General features: G+C 42.0%; 1 protein-coding gene across 2 annotated transcripts in view; it reads right to left on the reverse strand.

Moving 5' to 3' along the window:
• Nucleotides 1-682: 682 nt before the first annotated feature.
• LOC130281739 (heparan sulfate glucosamine 3-O-sulfotransferase 1-like) overlaps nucleotides 683-18,885 on the reverse strand; it is a 168,948-nt gene continuing 150,745 nt past the window's right edge. For both annotated transcript variants that reach the window (XM_056529318.1, XM_056529319.1), the window contains one exon: nucleotides 683-4,932. In XM_056529318.1, the coding sequence (XP_056385293.1) occupies nucleotides 3,869-4,813 (945 nt within the window). In that variant the 5' untranslated portion in view covers nucleotides 4,814-4,932 and the 3' untranslated portion in view covers nucleotides 683-3,868. The remainder of the gene's footprint in view (nucleotides 4,933-18,885) is intronic.

Below are 18,885 nucleotides of genomic sequence, written 5' to 3' on the forward strand. Positions count from 1 at the left end.
TTATATATATATATATATATATATATATATATATATATATGAGCTAAAGGATTGCACAATTAATTGATAATACACTAGCACATGTATGAACATTATCAAATGTTGTCTAGCTTTTCTACTGGTTGGAGGGGCATTGCTTTTTGTTTAGATGTTTTTTTCAGGTCTAAAAATAGGTCATCAACATCAGTTTGGTTAGGGCAGGCATAGCCAACCTTTGGCATCGCTGAGGTTTTGAACTAGATCTCCCATAAGAACATCATGGGAGATCTAGTCCAAAATATCTGTAGTGCTAAAGGGTTAGGGTGTCAACTGGTTGCCAAAACTGTGGTGCCCACATATACAGAGAACAAAGTTGAAAGCAGACAGCTCCATACATTGTCTAGTGGTCATGATGGGTTATTGCAGCTCAGTTCCCCACTCACCTGAATAAGAGATGAGCTGCGGTAACTCAGCACGACCACAAAACCAGTGAGTGTTTCCCAACAAGGAAGGCTCCAGCTTTTGCAAAACTACCACTCCCAGCATGAGTAAATAGGGCTGAGCTGCGATACCACAAACAAACAAACAATCTGTGGACAGGTAAGCAGGTTTTTTTTAAGCATATTTTTCTAATCCAGTAAAACCCCTTTAGGCTATGAACAATATTAGTCAAATTTGGTTTTGCTTTTTCTTTCTTTTTGCTTTTTAAATTTATTTTTACCTAAAAGCTCCCTATTTTTCACCACCATGATTCAGTTTTTGCATTTCCCCCCCCCCCCCAAAAAATTAGTATGCTTAAGTATAGACACTTTTCTGTACTGTTACCGCTTCCCCTCCTGCAATTTTCTCATCACCGGTTATGGGATTCATTGGTCATGTGATTTCTATTTAAAAAAAACAAACACCAGAAACAATACATGTGTGCATGTATGTAACACCTCCCCCCCCCCCCCCCCCGCATTCTTCAATACAAATTCTTAAGTCACATGAGGAAAGAATCAGGTGACACAGGGGGGGGGGGGGGAAACAGAACATACATAAGCCTATATTAATACACTGCTCAAAAAAATAAAGGGAACACTTAAACAACACAATGTGACGCCAAGTCAATCACACTTCTGTGAAATCACACTGTCCACTCAGAAGGCAATACTGATTAACAATCAATTTCACATGCTGTTGTGCAAATGAAACAGACAATAGGTGGAAATTATAGGCAATTAGCAAGACACCCCCCCAATAAAGGAGTGGTTCTGAAGGTGGTGACCACAGACCACTTCTCACTTCCTATGCTTACTGGCTGATGTTTTGGTCACTTTTGAATACTAGCGGTGCTTTCTCTCTAGTGGTAGCATTAGACAGAGTCTACAATACATACAAGTGGCTCAGGTAGTGCAGCTCAACCAGGATGGCACACCAATGCTAGCTGTGGCAAGGTGGTTTGCTGTGTCTGTCAGCGTAGTGTCCAGAGCACTACCAGGAGAAAGGCCAGTACATCAGGAGACGTGAAGGAGGCCATAGGAGGGCAACAACCCAATAGCAGGACCGTTACCTCTGCCTTTTTTTCAAGGAGGAGCAGGAAGAGCACTGCCAGAGTCCTGCAAAATGACCTCCAGCAGGCCACAAATGTGCATGTGTCCACTCAAACGGTCAGAAACAGACTCCATGAGAGCCCAAAGTCCACAGGTGGGGATTGTGCTAACAGCACAACAGCGTGCAGGACATTTGGCAGAAAACACCAAGATTGACAAATTCGCTACTGCCGCCCTGTGCTCTTCACAGATGAAAGCAGGTTCACACTGAGCACATTTGACAGATGTGACAGAGTCTAGAGACGCCATGGAGAATGTTCTGCTTCCTGCAACATCTTCCAGCATGCCCGGTTTGGCGGTGGGTCAAAAACTGTGTGGGTGGCATTTTTTTTTGGGGGGGGGGGGGAGGCGCGCAGCCCTCCACGTGCTTGCCAGAGGTAGCCTGACTGCCATTGGGTACCGAGATGAGATCCTCAGACCCTTGAGAGACCATATGCTGGTGCGGTTGGCCCTGGATTCCTCCTAATGCAAGACAATGCTAGACCTCATGTGGCTGGAGTGTGTCAGCAGTTGGTGCAAGAGGAAGGCATTGATGCTATGGACTGGCCCGCCCATTCCCCAGACCTGAATCCGATTGAGCACATCTGGGACATCATGTCTCGCTCCATCCATCAGTTGCACCACAGACTGTCCAGGAGTTGGCAGATGCTTTAGTCCAGGTCTGGGAGGACATCCCTCAGGAGACCCTCCACTACCTCATCAGGAGCATGCCCAGGCATTGTAGGGAGGTCATACGGGCACGTGGAGGCCACACACACTACTGAGCCTAATTTGGACTTGTTTTAAGGACATTACATCAAAGTTGAATCAGCCTGTAGTGTGGTTTTATACTTTGATTTTGAGTGTGACTCCATATCCAGACCTCCATGGGTTGATAAATTTGATTTCTATTGATAATTTTTGTGTGTTTTTGTTGTCAGCACATTCAACTATGAAAATAAGAAAGTATTGCATACGATTAGTTCATTCATTCTGATATTGGGTGTGTTATCTTCGTGTTCCCTTTATTATTTTGAGCAGTGTAAATCTATTTCTAAATTATAGAGGTCTATGGGAGGGAAAAAAGCTACAATTTCTTTAGAAAAAAATGCATGTAGTGATTTTAGAAAACGCTTTGTCTGTTTCCAGCCTTAGTCTGTATGTTTGAAAGGGTTTATCCTAGGGAAAACCAGTTCTTCCTGAAAGCCTTTGTGAAAACTAGAATTAATGCTTTTTCCTAGTTAAAACCAGTTGTTATTGAATACATTTGTTTAAACTGCTGGTTTTAACTAAAGAAAAGCAGTAAATTCTAGTTTTAACAACTGCATGTGGTAAAAACTGGTTTTAACTAGGTAAAAAGTTTTAACAAAAAAAAAACAAAAAAAAGTTTTTTCCTGTAAGATATATAATTTTTTAAAGGGATGGGACTGGGTTAAAAAAGAAACCTAACTCACCTGCCTGATCTCCATTGCTGCTGGTCTTATGCCTACTGAGTCCCTGCTAATCTATATTCCTTAGTCCAGTCTTGACACATGGTTAATGCCCACTCACCCAATCACTGGCTGAGAAGTTATTGCTGCGGCCAGAAAATAGCTAAGTGGGTATTTCCATTCATCAAGATGGAACCAGGAAATGGTGACCACCATGACCAGCAGGGATTTAATAAGCAGCAGTGGGGATCAGGCAAGTATTTATTTTATTTTTTTAAACCCAACCTGGCCCGTTTAAAAAAAATATATATATCCTACTGGACCAAAAGTAACAGATATAATTCGAGATACTAATCAAAGTGCTTTACATTCCATTACTATACCCTAAGACCTGTATCAAGAGGTTTTAATAAAAATTAAAACAAAACAAAATATTTTAAAGACAGCAATATATTCATTATACAAAATTAGTTACTTTACCATTTAAACACATTATATGAAACATTATTTGTTTATTACCATAGCAAAGATTAGTTATTTATCAAAGTTTTGCTAACAATTCCTACTGCACAAGGCCTAGATAGGTATCTACATCACATATAGAAAACAAAAGGATTGGCCAATCGTAGTAATGCATTCATAGATCTGTATGCACAACACAAAAGAAATTGCTTGGGGTCCCATTTTCTCTGTAAACAAAATTATCTCCAATGTATCTTTTTGCATTATGGCAAACATCTTGAGTGGGAGGGTAGGTGACACTTTACATCCCATTTGTTTTAGTTTTTCTTGTTAGCTGCACAAAATGTTTCAAAAACGTATTGTTGGTATAGATATTCACAGTTTAGCACTTTCACAAGTTTTGTTGTCTTCACAGAGTACATAGGGTTAATGCCAGTCGAAAGACTGATTGACCATTTGGTAGAACCTGTGATTGTGTTCTCTGAAGTAGGAGTAAAGTTGCTCCAGGACGGTTTCGTTGACTACAGGGTGGGGGCGCCCTTTGGACTCGTGTAAACACCTCTCTCTCCCATCACTTCGGATACAGTAGAATCCCTTGGTTTGGTTAAAGTAAAAATTTGAAGACACAATTCTAGGAGGAAGGTTAAGGAACCTTTCTACCTTCTGCAGTTCGGTAAGAGGTGTTTTTATTAAAGTGTTACCATCCACTATATGAATCTGATTCAAATGAAAGTATTTTAGCCATCTCTCCATATGCACATCATACAAGCTCCTTTGGATAGCCTTATATTTGGTATTAAGTGCACCATTTTTAATCACGATGCCCTCAAAGGGTTGTACGGGCTTGTGATTTTCAAGTCTATTGTAGTATACTTGGGTATAATCCGATATGACCCTCTCGGTTGGATCTCTCAGAATTAGAAGTAATTTAATTGAGCTGTTCATGCTATGAATCCTTTCTGGTGCCTGCAGAGATGTGAAATAGCCTGGCGTTTTCTCTATAGTAATTTGATTTTCAAATGAATATGGCATAAGACTCCTGTACCACTCAATCCCTTTGATGTAATTCTCATCCCAGTCAAAGAAATGCACTTCAGTCGCAGCTACTGCAATGTTGGGGTGAATGTCCAGCATCTCTAGCAAAGCTCTGGTCCCACCTTTCCGTACTCCAATAATAATAGTCTGTGGTGTTCGGCGAAATGTACCCGGGGGCTGAGTAGAGAATAAGAATTGTTCACTTGTAGTATTGATTTCTCCCACTTCCATCTGAAGAGCTTCAGACAGGGAACTATTTGTTGGCAGTGGGTAGTCGAAAGGTGCTGCCCGACATTGAGTCAGTAGGAGGAAAACGGAGACCAAATGTACGGCCATGTAGAGGGAAAGAGATATCAGTTCCAGGAGATGTAAAGTTTGACTGCTGAGCTTGAGCACACTTCAGACTTCAAAATGCGAGATGTAATTCCAGTGGAACTGACAGGGTCCAGATACATCTGGTGAAATAAAAAATACATAAACATTAGAATAATTCTACCAAGTCAGTATTTAAACAATGTCATTCAGGATCGGTATATTAACTACTACAGGAAATATCTACATTGCTTTAGATTAGAGATGAGCGAACTTACAGTAAATTCGATTCGTCACAAACTTCTCAGCTCGGCAGTTGATGACTTTTCCTGCACAAATTAGTTCAGCTTTCCGGTGCTCCCGTGGGCTGGAAAAGGTGGATACAGTCCTAGGAGACTCTTTCCTAGGACTGTATCCACCTTTTCCAGCCCACCGGAGCACCGGAAAGCTGAACTAATTTATGCAGGAAAAGTCATCAACTGCCGAGCTGAGAAGTTTGTGACAAATCAAATTTACTGTTAGTTCGCTCATCTCTACTTTAGATAATAAAATCAATAAACTTGGGTCAATAATGGCATCTGAGAATTTTGATTTAGTGGCTGTTACTGAGAGATGTTTAATGAAAGTAATGACTGGGACATAACCATACCAGGGTACTTTAGTGAGGCAAACAGTCAGTTTAGGTAACATTGCAGTTTGGTAATCATGCAGTAACTCATGTAGATGTGATATATAGACCATCTGGCCAAGTTAAAGGGGTACTCTGGCCCTAAGACATCTTATCCCCTATCCAAAGGATAGGGGATAAAATGCCTAATTGCGGGGGTCCTGCCACTGGCAATCTTTCATGCAGCACCCTACTATCATCAGCCTCTGGAGCGAACATGGCTGCAGGTCTGATGAATCACTATCACGGGGCCAGAATATCATGGCCCTGCCCCCATGTGACATCACGCTCCGCCCCCTCGATGCAAGCCTATGGGAGGGGGCATGGCGGCTGTTACGTCCCCTCCTATAGGCTTGCATTGAGGGGGCGGAGCGTGACATCACATATGGTGGAGCCATGGTGCAATGATATTCAAGCCCCGTTATCATGATTCATTAGACCTGAAGCGAAGTTCACTCCGGAGGCTGATTATAGCGGGGTGCTGCATGAAAGATTGCGGGGGTCCCCAGCAGCGAGTTCCACGCGATCAGGCATCTTATCCCCTATTCTTTGGATAGGGGATAAGATGTCTTAGGGCCAGAGTACCCCTTTAAAGAATTAGATCTACTAGTTGAGGAAATAGCAAAAATGACAATGAAAGTAGAAGTTATCATTATGGGAGACTTCAATCTTCCGGATATAAACTGGAAAACCAAAACAACAACAAGTGGTTGATGAACCAACCCGGAGAGAGGCCATTTTGGATTTGATATTCACAAATGGGGATTTGTTTTATGATGTTACCGTAGGCGAAAGCTTGGGATCTAGTGATCACCAGTCATTGTGGTTTAATATAAGAACAATGAAGGAGTCACACCACACAAAAACAGTTTTAGAAAAAAGGACTTTTCAGATTAGTCATAAAGGAGTCCCTATCAGACTGGAACGGATTACATGGAGTCCAGGAGAAATGGGACTACTTAAAAGATGCATTATTGAAGGCAACAGATAATTGCATTAGACTTGTCAGTAAAAGCAGAAAAAGGAAGAAACCACTGTGGTACTCAGCAGAAGTGGTCAAAACAAAAAGCTAGCATTTAGCAATTCTAAAAAAAAAAACCAGCGCAATGAAGGTAGGGAAATCTACAAGATTAGGCAGAAAGAGGCCAAGCAAGTTATAAGAAAAATATTTAACCAATCACTGGTAACAGGAGTCATCCCGGAAGATTGAAAATTAGCAAATGTCATGTCCATTCACAAGAAAGGTAGTAGAGAGGAATCCAGCAACTGTGGGCCAGTAAGGGGAAAAAAAGCAAAAAGACAAAAAAGCACCCAATTCAACCCTAAATTATAAATTTCATTGGATATTGACAGGACAATAAATGATCAGTATGAAGCACCGAGTCAATACTCTGCAATAACAGTATGTGCGATGTTGCAGTTCCCCACATTAACAGCCCCTGTCTATGTGTCTGATTAAAACATATACACCACGCCAACCTTTCTGTTATTGCAGAGTATAGACTATGCTTTATACTGATCATTTGTAGTCCTACCAAAATATCAGTTTTTAACTCTCACTTCAGGGTTGTTTTATCCAATATCCAATAAAAAATAATTTATTTTAGGGTTGAATATAAAGGTTTTTTTTGCCCCGGCTTTGGCCCTGGGGTTTGGATATATTGTGGCTTTGGCCCCTAACTGCCCTTTTGGGTTATTTTTTTTTCAGTGGTATTACAACTTGGCTCCATTTACCTCAATGGAACTGAGCTGCAAAACCACACACAACCTGAAGACAGAGGTGGTGCTGTTTGTGGAAGAAATTAGCTCTGTGTTTCCATTATTGGATAACCCCTTTAAACACTTATCACCAGGTTTCCCCTGAAACCCAGAAATAGTACAGCTTATTTCTGGGTTTTCCCAAAGATGACAAATACAACCCAATAATATGGTAAAAGCAAAAATCAATTTTTAATTTAGGTAGTTTCCAAAATGAGCGCCACAGAAAATCAACGATCAACATTAACTGTATACACGTCCTTGTGCCGTTAACGGGGTGTGGCACGGGCTACTGACTCGAGCCCACGTCATACCGGTCGGCCCTCAGCTGATTCTTGTAGCTGAGGGCAGGCATTAATAGCCGGCATGCGACGATTGCTGCTGCCGGCTATTAACCCTTTAGATCGCCGCTGTCAAAGATGACAGCGGCATCTTAAAAGGTACCTTTAACTGCTCCCTGGTGGTCCACTTCTGAGGTAGCCAGAGAGCTTACATCTCTTCCTGTGTTGGCTGCTGCGCTGTGAATGATAAAGCCTGGCAGGACCAGGCTTTATTAATCGAGCACAGAGCATCCAGATCAACGTGGTTCTATGGAACCACATTGATCTGTATGAGGAATCAAATGATTCCTCCTAAAAGTCCCCTAAGGGGATTAAACGTGTAAAAAAAAAATATATATTAAAAAACTATATATTAACCCCTTCCTTATTAAATGTTTAAATCAGCCCCCTTTTCCCAAATTCCATATAAAAAAATATATTAACATAATAAAAATAAACCTGTGGTAGCGTCGCGTGTGTAAATGTGCGAGCTTAAAAATATCCAAAATTGCGTATTTTTGGTCACTTTGCATACCCTAAAAAAATTTATAAAAAGTTATCAAAAAGTCAGATCAAAACAATCATGGTACCAATAAAAACTTCAGATCACAGTGCACAAAATGAGCCCTCATACCATACCACCCCGTATACGAAAAAATAAAAAAGTTATAGGTGTCATAAGAGAACAATTTTAAACATACAAATTTTGGTGCATGGAGTTATAACTTTTTTTTTAAGTAGTAAAATAAAGAAAACCTAAATAAATTTGATATCATTGTAATTGTATGGATCTAGAGAATTAAAATATGGTGTCCTTTTTACTGAACACTGCACTGCTTAGAATCGGAAGCCCCCAAAATTTACAAAATGGCATTTTTTTTTTCAATTTTGCCCCAAAAATATTTTTTTTCAAGATTCACCGTAAATTTCGTGATTAAATGATTGAGGTCATTACAAAGTACAATTGGTGGCATAAAAAATAAGCCCTCATATGAGTCTGCAGGTGCAAAATTGAAACCGTTATGATTTTTAGAAGGTGATGAGGAAAAAATGAAAGTGCAAAAAAAGGAAAAACCTGCGGTCCTTAAGAGGTTAAAAACCTTCAGGGATCGTTTTCAACTTCATTTAGTCTCACTTTCATAAAAGCCGGTAGGGGTTTATTACTTGAGAAAACAAAGTTCACATTAAAGCAGAATTTGTTCTCGTAGACTGAGAGGGTTTTCATGTCTTCAGGAGACTGCTGACCACCCTGTACATTTTCCAGTAGTGTCACAGCCAGACAAAAGTTAATTAGAGAAATGAGGGTTTTGGCCGGATCCTAATTATTTCATAGGAGGTGATGGATAGCCAACTATTAAAATAGTCTAAAATAAGACATTTCTTCATTCCAGAAATGTCATTGGTTACTATGATCTTAGAAAGACTTTATGTGCTAATGAGCACCTGGCAATTAGAATGCTTGTAAATCCATTGGGCCAGTTTCAGATGGGTGTAATTTGCCTTTCCCGTCTGAAACTGGCCTAAATACACATCTTAGGTTGATGGATGAAGAATCCTTTACAAACAAACAATCACTTGATGTGGGCATTACATTTGTTCAAAATGGCCGTCCATGCTCAATAACATCGGGCAAAAGACAAAGTATCTCTTTGGGAGTGTTTAGAGCACATTCTTTTCTGAAAGAATATTCGTCTATTGGATGAAAATGTCAAACATTGACAAATTATCTCCAGCCTGTCATGGACCATCTATAACTATTTTTAATTGTTAAATGCTTATGCAATAAATTATACTTTTGGTTAAAATCCTCTATATTCAACAATTTACAAGGGGTACTCCAGAGGGGGGAAAAAATTATAATCAATTAGTGCCAGAAAGTTATACAGATTTGTAAATTACTTCTGAATAAAAATCGTAATCCTTCCAGTACTTATCAGTTGCTGTATGTGTGGTGTCCCGATACTGTATTGCATACCGTACCTTGTATGGTGGTCCCCAAAGTCAGAGTTACTACGTTCAGGTAGGGTCCCCCAGGTGGGACAGCCCCTAGTCTCCTCCTTCTACTCTAATTCTGTAATGTTTATATGTACATATTTAATAATGTATATTTAATATAATGTATAGTATACATACCTTGTTAGCGTCGCAGGACATTCGGTCATGTGACTATGTTAATTTCTCTATGGTATGTTGGAGGACCTTTGGAGGTCCTTGGGTCACATGTTTACCCATAACTCTATGTAAAGGTGATTGACAGAAGTATTGGACCAATTAGCTCTAGTCCAGCCCCTGCCCATATAAGAATTATCGTTCTCTTAGGTTGCTGCTCTCGTGGATGCCAGACTAGCAGGACGTTTCTGCACAACTTTCAAAGACACGCTACGCCAGAAAACCTACCGGCCTCAGCCTAAACTAAACCGTGAGTGCTAAACTAATCCCCGCTAAAGCTAGCGTGACTACTGGACTGCATCTAAATCCTCTAAATCCAGTGGAACAGCGCACATCAGACTATGGACTCTAAAACGCTTAAGGTCCCAACCACTGTCAATCTCTAAGTGACTTTGCATGTATAGAGACTGTTCCAGTTATGAAGCTTGAATAAAATCTTCAGTAAAGTTCCTGTTTTCAGCAAACCCTCCGGTTGTGGACATTCAATTATTCTATACCTCCCTATCTCTCTTGGGAAGGGTGGCGGTAGGACAAGCATTACATAGGAGCCCTCACCCTGGCATCATGAATAGAAAGGATTAACCAAACACCCTTTAGTCACTGCATAGACACCCCATATACCCTACTCCCCCAGGCTATCACATATGCTCCAGAGGAAGTTGTGTAGTTCTTTTCAGTCTGACCACAGTGCTCTCTGCTGCCACCTCTGTCCATGTCAGGAACTGTCCAGAGTGAGAGCCAATCCCCATAGTAAACCTATCCTTCTCGAGAACATTCCTGACATGGATAGAGGTGTCAGCAGACAGCACTGTGGTCAGACTGGAAAGAACTACACAACTTCCTCTGGAGTATACAGCAGCTGATAAGTACTGGAAGGATTAAGATTTTTAAATAGAAGTAATTTACTGGCACCAGTTGATTTGAAAACATTTTCTTTCTTCCGGAGTACCCCTTTAATCTATTATATGTAGGAACCTTTAGTCCATGTAGGCCATGAGTTCTCTGGAAGCTGGATGTTGTTATCCCGTGCCAAAAGAATAGAAAAGCAAAGTGTTTCACAAATGGAGATTTAGAGGTCGTGGTCACATCATGGCCCTACGTCCAAAAAGGTCTGTGATGCATATGGTTGTGGAGCCCCTTATATGTTTTTATTTATATTTAGCATTGGACCTTGGGAGCAACAAGTTACCCACCCCTTCACAGTGCCACAACATTAAAACAGTGTTAGAGGAAGAGACGGTCGGCATTGCAAGGGTTCAATTTCTTATTTGGACTTTGGAAAAGTGTCCACTTCTGCCTTGTTTTATTCAGACTCAGTCGGCCATCAGCTGTCAAAACCTCTCCACGAGGGAAACTATATTTTTTACTTCAGATAAAAAAAATTTCAACTTCACTGTCTGTCAATCAAAAACATGAACTTTAAGACAACAGCTACTTGAGATGCAGAAACAAAGGTTCAGCACATACACTGTATAAACCTAAAGATTTGTTTTTAAGGCTTTGTGGTTGTTCTTTTTACTTTTAAACTTTTAAACTTTTCCAACGTAAAAAAATATATACCGTATTTTTCATCATATAAGACGCTCCGGCATATAAGACGCACCCAATTTTATAGCATAAAAATCTAGAATATAAAGATTCTGAACTAAATACAATGTAAAGTATAGGACAGTGATCTTCAACCTGCAGACCTTCAGATGTTGCAAAACCACAACTCCATGCATGCCCGGACAGCCGTTGGCTGTCCGGGCATGCTGGGAGTTGTAGTTTTGCAACATCTGGAGGTCCGCAGGTTGAAGACCACTGGTATAGGAGGTAATACTCGCGTGTCCCCGCCGCTCTGGACTCGTCACTGCTGCCCTGGATGTCGCCCTCCATTGCTGTCGCCGCGTCCCCGGGGTGTCCCCGTCGCTCCGCGACGTCTCTGCTGCCCGGTATCTTCGTTCTCCGTTGCCACCATCACCTCGCTACGCACGCCACTCCTATTGGATGACGGGATGGCGTGCGAAACGACGTGATGACGACGGAGAGCGCCGGCCATGCAGGGGATCCCAGCACGGAGCAGACACCGATGAGGCAGGTAAGGTCCCTCGCGGGGTCCTGTAAGCTGTTCGGGACGCCGCGATTTCACCACGGCAGTCCCGAACAGCCGGACTGAGCCGGGTTAGTGTCACTTTTGCTTCAGACGCGGCGGTCAGCTTTGATCGCTGCTTCTGAAGGGTTAATACAGGGCATCACCGCGATCGTACGGGTCCCGGCCGTTGATGGCCGCAGGGACAGCTGGTTTTAATGTGTATTTGCCGAATAAGATGCACAAACTTTCCCCCCCACCCCCCCCCACCCAATTTTGGGGAAGAAAAAGTGCGTCTTATACGGTGAAAAATACGGTATATTATTTTAAAGAACAAACACTGAGCCACCTGGTTACTGTATGGCAAGTAAATCGGGGGACATTTAGCAAAACCTGTACAGAGAAAGTTGGGTGTAGTTGTCCATCAGATTGCTTCTTTCATTTTTAAAGGGGTACTCTGATGAAAAACACTTTTTTTTTTTTTTTTTATCAACTGGTGCCAGAAAGTTAAACTTTGTAAATCACTTTTATTTAAAAATCTTAATCCTTTCAGTACTTATCAGCTGCTGTATATACAGAGGAAATTCTTTTCTTTTTGAATTTCTTTTCTCTCTTACCACAGTGCTCTCTGCTGACACCTCTGTCCATGCCAGGAACTGTCCAGAGTAGGATCAAATCCCCATAGCAAACCTCTCCTGCTCTGGACAATTCCTGACATGGACAGAGGTGTCAGCAGAGAGCGCTGTGGTCAGACAGAAAAAGAAAAAAAAAGAAAATAACTTCCTCTGTATTATACAGCATCTGATAAGTACTGAAAGGATTAAGCTTTTTAAATAGAAGTAATTTACAAATCTGTTTAACTTTCTGGCACCAGTTGATGTAAAAAAAAAAAAAAATGTTTTCCACTGGAGTACCCCTTTAAAGAGGCCTGTGAAAAATGAAAGGAGTAATCTGATGGGTTGCTATGGGCAACTGTGCCACTCTTCCTTTTGTTCCTCTTCCTCAAGTTTTCAAATCTCCCCCATTGCTCTTATTAGCTGTGGGTATGTTTAATATACTTAAAATGGCAATTTGATTTTTGATTTTTTTACACCCCACACTAATATATATATATATATATATATATATATATATATATATATATATATATATATATATATATATATATGTTAAAGACATATTCCTTTCTCCAGTAGTTAATTTCCTTTCACAGGATAAAGGATAACATGCCGATCTGCAGGGGGTTCAACCACTGGAACACCCACTGATCGAGAGAATGGTGGCAACTTGTACCCAGCATGCTGGGAGTTGTAGTTTTGAAAAAGCTGGAGGTCCACAGTTTTAAGACCACTGCTTCATCGGGCATCTGAATGTTGCCGAGTCCTGAACTTCAAGGATTTTTCCACACCACATAACTGGTATAAAATAATACACTTCCTTAGGCTATGTTCACAGTGTGGAATGTCTGCCTGTAATATTTCCTGGCGGACATTCCGTAGACAGTGGGCGCCGACAGAACATGCAGGCACTAGGACCGCTTGGAAGTTTGCCAGCTCCATGAACAGCAATGCATTTCTGAGCAGATTCGACAGAAAGAATTGACAATTGAAGCTGGAACTGGAATTTCCATGGTAGATGTTTCTGCTGCAGAAATCCAACCCTATGCACGGTGCAGAAGAATCCCATTGAAAACAACGGGACTCTTCTGCTGGGAATTCCAAGCTGAATTTCTTCTCTGCATGAACATAACATTAGGAAACAGATGGTCCCCTAAGGTACAATGGGTCAAATGATCCTTCACAATCCATATTTTTGTTACCCTTTTTCATCCATGAACTTACAACACAAATATTGTACATTCAAGATGTGTACAGTGGTCCCTCAACATACGATGGTAATCCGTTCCAGACGGACCATCGTTTGTTGAATCCATCATATGTTGAGGGATCCGTGCAATGTAAAGTATAGGACAGTGATCTACAACCTGCGGCCCTCCAGATGTTGCAAAACTGCAACACCCAGCATGCCTGGACAGCCAACGGCTGTCCGGGCATGCTGGGTGTTGTTGTTTTGCAACATCTGGAGGGCCGCAGGTTGTAGACCACTGTTAGAGAAAGTTTTACTCACCTGTCCCTGCCGCTCCGGACCCATCACCGCTCGTCACCGCTGCCCAGGATGTCGCCATCCATTGCTTTCGCCGCGTCCCTGAGGTGTCCCCGACTCTCCGGGAAGGCCTCTGCTTCCCGGCATTCGCGCTCTCCATCACGTCGCTACACACGGCGCTTCTATTGGATGACGGGACGGCGTGCGCAGCGACGTGATGACGACGATGGAGAACGCCGACGATGCAGAGGATCCCGAAGAGGACGAGCCGGAGCCCCGAGGAAAGGTGAGTGACCATCACCGGAGCTCACGGGGCACCGTAAACGGCTATCCGGTGGTAGCTGAAGCAGTCAGCGCTGGCGGATAGCCGTTTATGCGATGGCCCCGACATAAAAAAGCATCATATGTAGATGCTGCCTTCCACATGCGATGACCTCTGAGCGGTTGGGGGGTCACTGTATTTCATTTTCTTTCCAGCAATATTTGTATTCAATCTTTATAGATGTATGTACCGTATTTTTCGCCATATAAGACGCACTTTTTCTTCCCCAAAACTGGGGGGGAAAAGTCGGTGCGTCTTATACGGCGAATACACCCCTATCGCGGCGGTCCCTGCGGCCATCAATGGCCGGGACTCGCGACTAATGCAGGACATCACCGATCGCGGGGATGCCCTGTATTAAACCTTCAGACGCGGCGATCAAAGCTGACCGCCGCGTCTGAAGGGAAAGTGACACTAACCCGGCTGTTCAGTCAGGTCGTTCGGGACCGCCGCGGTGAAATCGAGGCGGTCCCGAACAGCCCGACTGAATAGCCGGGTTATTGCTTACAGGACACCAGGAGGGACCTTACCTGCCTCCTCGGTGTCTTCTCTGTTCAGGGATCCTTTGTATGGCCGGCGCTCTCCTTCCTCATCATCACGTCGTCGCGTGCGTCGGCATGCATAACGACGTGATGGCGGCAACGGAGAGCGAGGATACCCGGCCGGCAGCAGAGACGTTCCGGAGCGACGGGGACAGCGATGGAGCGACATCCAGGGCAGCGGTGACGGGTCCGGAGTGGTGGGGACACGTGAGTATTACCTCCTATGCAGTGGTCTTCAATCTGTGGACCTCCAGATGTTGCAAGACTACAACGGCTGTCCGGGCATGCTGGGAGTTGAAGTTTTGCAACATCTGGAGGTCCACAGATTGAAGACAACTATTGGGTTCAAAATCTTTATTTTTTTAGATTTTGCACCTATAAATTGGGTGCGTCTTATACGCCGGTGCATCCTATAGAACAAAAAATACGGTATGTGTGCTACACCAGGGTTGAATTGTGGCTTTCGTGTAATGATTTATCTAAAGCCTTAGTATTTTCTTTTCTTTTTCTTTTTGGACAAAGACCTCAGAGCCCGGAATGCCAGAGCTAAGAACTGTGTACACAACAAGCAGCAATAATGTACCATGTAATGATATTCTAGCCTCTCGCAGACATGGTGAAGTGCTGTTAAGTACTCCGGCTGTAGGATTCCAGATCGCTTTGTACGCTCGATTCTAAAATAGGTGATACCTCCTGACCTCATTTCTCATCAGACCACTATATACCGAGTGTACTTGACATCTTGGGAGGAAAAGGCGGACAGCTTTTATTTTGCTAAATCCTACCTGACAGGTCCCATACAAACAGCTTGGTGACAAACACAGCTCACACCTCCTACTATGCAAAAACGTGTCTGGTACATTTCCAGAGGGAGTTTACAGCGATGTTAGGAAATAGGTACAGCTATCAAAACTAGTTATGTGTATATTTGTATGGACAGCCTCAGACTAGAGAGAATAAGTGACAGTAGATAGACTCCAGTCAATATAGACATCTGCCACTAGTTTCTGCTCTCAGAACAACATCAGCCTGAATGCTACAAAGTCAATGTAAAAATGGTGTACAGGTGCTATGGGGCCCATGAGTAGAGGGGCTCAGTTTAAATGGGTATTCCCCCCACAGACATGTTAGATGACTGATTGCGGGGGTCCCTCCGGTGTGAACCTCTGCGACCTCCGTGCAGCACCCCACATTACAAACAGTATGTTTAGAACACCCGGTTTGGGCGGCTGTAGACATGACATCAGGCAACACCCCATTGTGATGTTACGCCATGCCCCCTTGTGACGTCATGCCACGCCCCCTCCATTTGTGTCTGTAGGCGTAATACCCCTTTAAGCTGACACGTAAGGAGGAGACAACCAAAGGGTAGCACTGCCCTCTCCTACAAGATAAGATGAGGGAAAACAGGCTTGGGCTCTCCTGTACCTGGATAATGTGGCAATGTGGATAATGTAAGCAACGCAAAGTCCCATCCCATCTTTGGCCTGTGAAGACCCTCATAGTTACCCACCAATGATCTGATGCATCACATATATATATGAAGTATATAATAAAGACTAAATGCCTGGTGGTCAGGATACAACAAGGAACAGTCATCAATTTGTTTATTTATTTACTCATGTCTTGTTGCTTATATTGCACCAACTTTAGCAATGCCCATAGGGAGATGGTCTTAATTTATATCCATTCTTTTCCCTATTTGGGATTACAATCTACAATGGCCTAAAATTACAATGGCTTCAGTTTGAAATATTTTCAAAATACAATCGTCTTTTCTGGACCATTGTAACGTGAAAACTGAACATACAGTATTACAGATGGTCAGTTCTTCCAGCCATTGACACGTTCTGCAGATGTGTACTAAGTAGAATGGACATTGCACTGGTAAGACACTTGTATTACTGAAGTACAGGCACTGACTGGCTGTCTTGTAGCGCCTCCCTACAGTACAGGGAGGTACTACATGTTCTGTACTACTCTTTACCTGTATTATTCAAACGAGAGGAAATAGCAGGTAGCTTATAGCATACAATTCAGACGTGCATTTTTATTTTTTTTTGTAAGGAAATTACACTAACAGTTTGGATGTTCATCCAAATATTTTAATTTATTAATTTTTTTTCCTGAAAGTATATCCTTTACGATGTGTGGCATGAGTAAAGGGGCATTCCCCCGAAACTTTTTGTCCGGACTGAAGTAGCCATGTGTGTAATACCTCTCAGCATGCACAAGTATGTACTTTGAGAAAAAGAATGAAGAATTAAAAAGAAAAATATCTGAGCTAATGTCTAAACTGAGTGTAATTTCCTTACAAAAAACTGCACTTGTCTGAATTGTATGCCATAAAGATACTCCTAGCTGCTCCTTTGGACACCAGGTGAGGGTGGCTTCATTTTACTTTTTTGGGGGCACTGTGTGTTCTGTCCAAGACCCTGAAGAAGCTCCTGTCCTCTACATAGACAGTGATTTACAGCTTCCGGCAGCCCTTTCTTGCTTTTATCTTGCTTTATCTGTATTAGTTATCTACTTTTTTTTTTTTTTTTATGCTAACTTTTACCTATTTTTGGCTTCAGAACCAATTACCAGGTTTCTATAGAGTTATGGTCTCAACATACAATGGTCTCACCCTACATTGGTCATCCAGGAACCAATTGATATTTTAACTTGAAGGACCCTAGTAATTACTTTATTTCAGACACACACTAGGGACAATTGGGCAAATTGATCAAAACCTGTCAAGTTGCCAATGGCAACCAATCAGAGCACTTCTTTAACTTTGCAGAGTCCTTTCAAAAAAATTAAAGAAGCGATCTGATTGGTTGGTTGATTGGGCAACTGGTCAACTTTTCTTCTACACAGGTTTTAAAAAAATCTCCCCAATGTCATGGAAAAACTAGCAGCAAATTTTAGGAGTTTTGGAGTGGACCAATGCAAACATTAAGGAGACATGCAATGTCTATGAAAACAAGGACTGCGGTGCTGCAAGACAAGAGCTACCACCATTGTGCCACCATACTACTCCATTGATATTGAAGGGTTTCCTAATACCATTGTGATGCTTGTGAGGTTATGCTGTTGTGGAAGCTTTACATATGCATTGTGAATTATATAGGCAAATTCATATTTAGCAAAACCTTGTTGTCCTTAAAAGGGGTATTCCTATCTCAAGTTCATTTTCCCTTTTTCATAGGATAAGAGAAAACAAACTCATTGGTTGAGGTCCGACTGCTGGGAACCCCACTCATCTTGAGTGGGGGCATAAACTTGTCCCCGGAATAAGCGGCATGCATGGCCAGCGCTGAACTCAGAAAAGTTTGGTGGCCCCATAGATAGGGCCACCAAATGGAGCTCTGGCCATGCACTATTCATTCTGCGGAAAATTCAACAGTGGAAAACACAATAACTAGCTTGTTATCCCTTATACTATACATAATGGATAAGAATTTGATATGGCAATATCCTTTTAAAAGGGAATGTATCATCAAAAAAAATGACCCATTGTTTAAAATCAAGTTTTTATGTTAGCCATATTTTGAAAAAAAAAAAAAATTCTTTGGGGTAATTTAGCATTTTACAATATTTCAAAATAATCCTTAAATCTTGCAGTTTTCATTTGGCCACTAGGGCTAAAACCCCACTGAGACTTGCTGTTCTGTACAGATCATTTCCCAGTAATGCCTTTCTTCTCAGAGCAGACAAAGCAGAGAGATAATTCTGCATCCACCACCATTCACAGCAGAGATCAGCATACCCCTTTCCTGTAAAACTACCTCTGAGAAGGTCACAGAGAATGCTCAGTAACGTCTGCTATTCATGTCAATGGGACAGCTCCTGTCTATTGTTGTCTATGTCCATGCACCAAACCTGAAGGGCAACTTTTATGTGGTCTCCAACTGCACTTTTGGGGCGGACCTACAAAAGAGTTGCCCTTCAAGTTTGGTCACATATACCAATATCATGCATTAAAAAAAAAAAAAAAAAGTAGTCAGTCTCAGTACTCATTTCTGAACCACAATGTAAACTGAATAAACAATTACAATATATGTATAAAAGCCGATTATCTTTCCAAATGTTTGTGTCTCTTCCTCATCATTTATTTGCATGTAAATAAAAGCTATCCTGCATAGATAGAATCCACGAC

Source organism: Hyla sarda, chromosome 7, assembly GCF_029499605.1.
Source record: "Hyla sarda isolate aHylSar1 chromosome 7, aHylSar1.hap1, whole genome shotgun sequence".
Classification (NCBI taxonomy): domain Eukaryota; kingdom Metazoa; phylum Chordata; class Amphibia; order Anura; family Hylidae; genus Hyla; species Hyla sarda.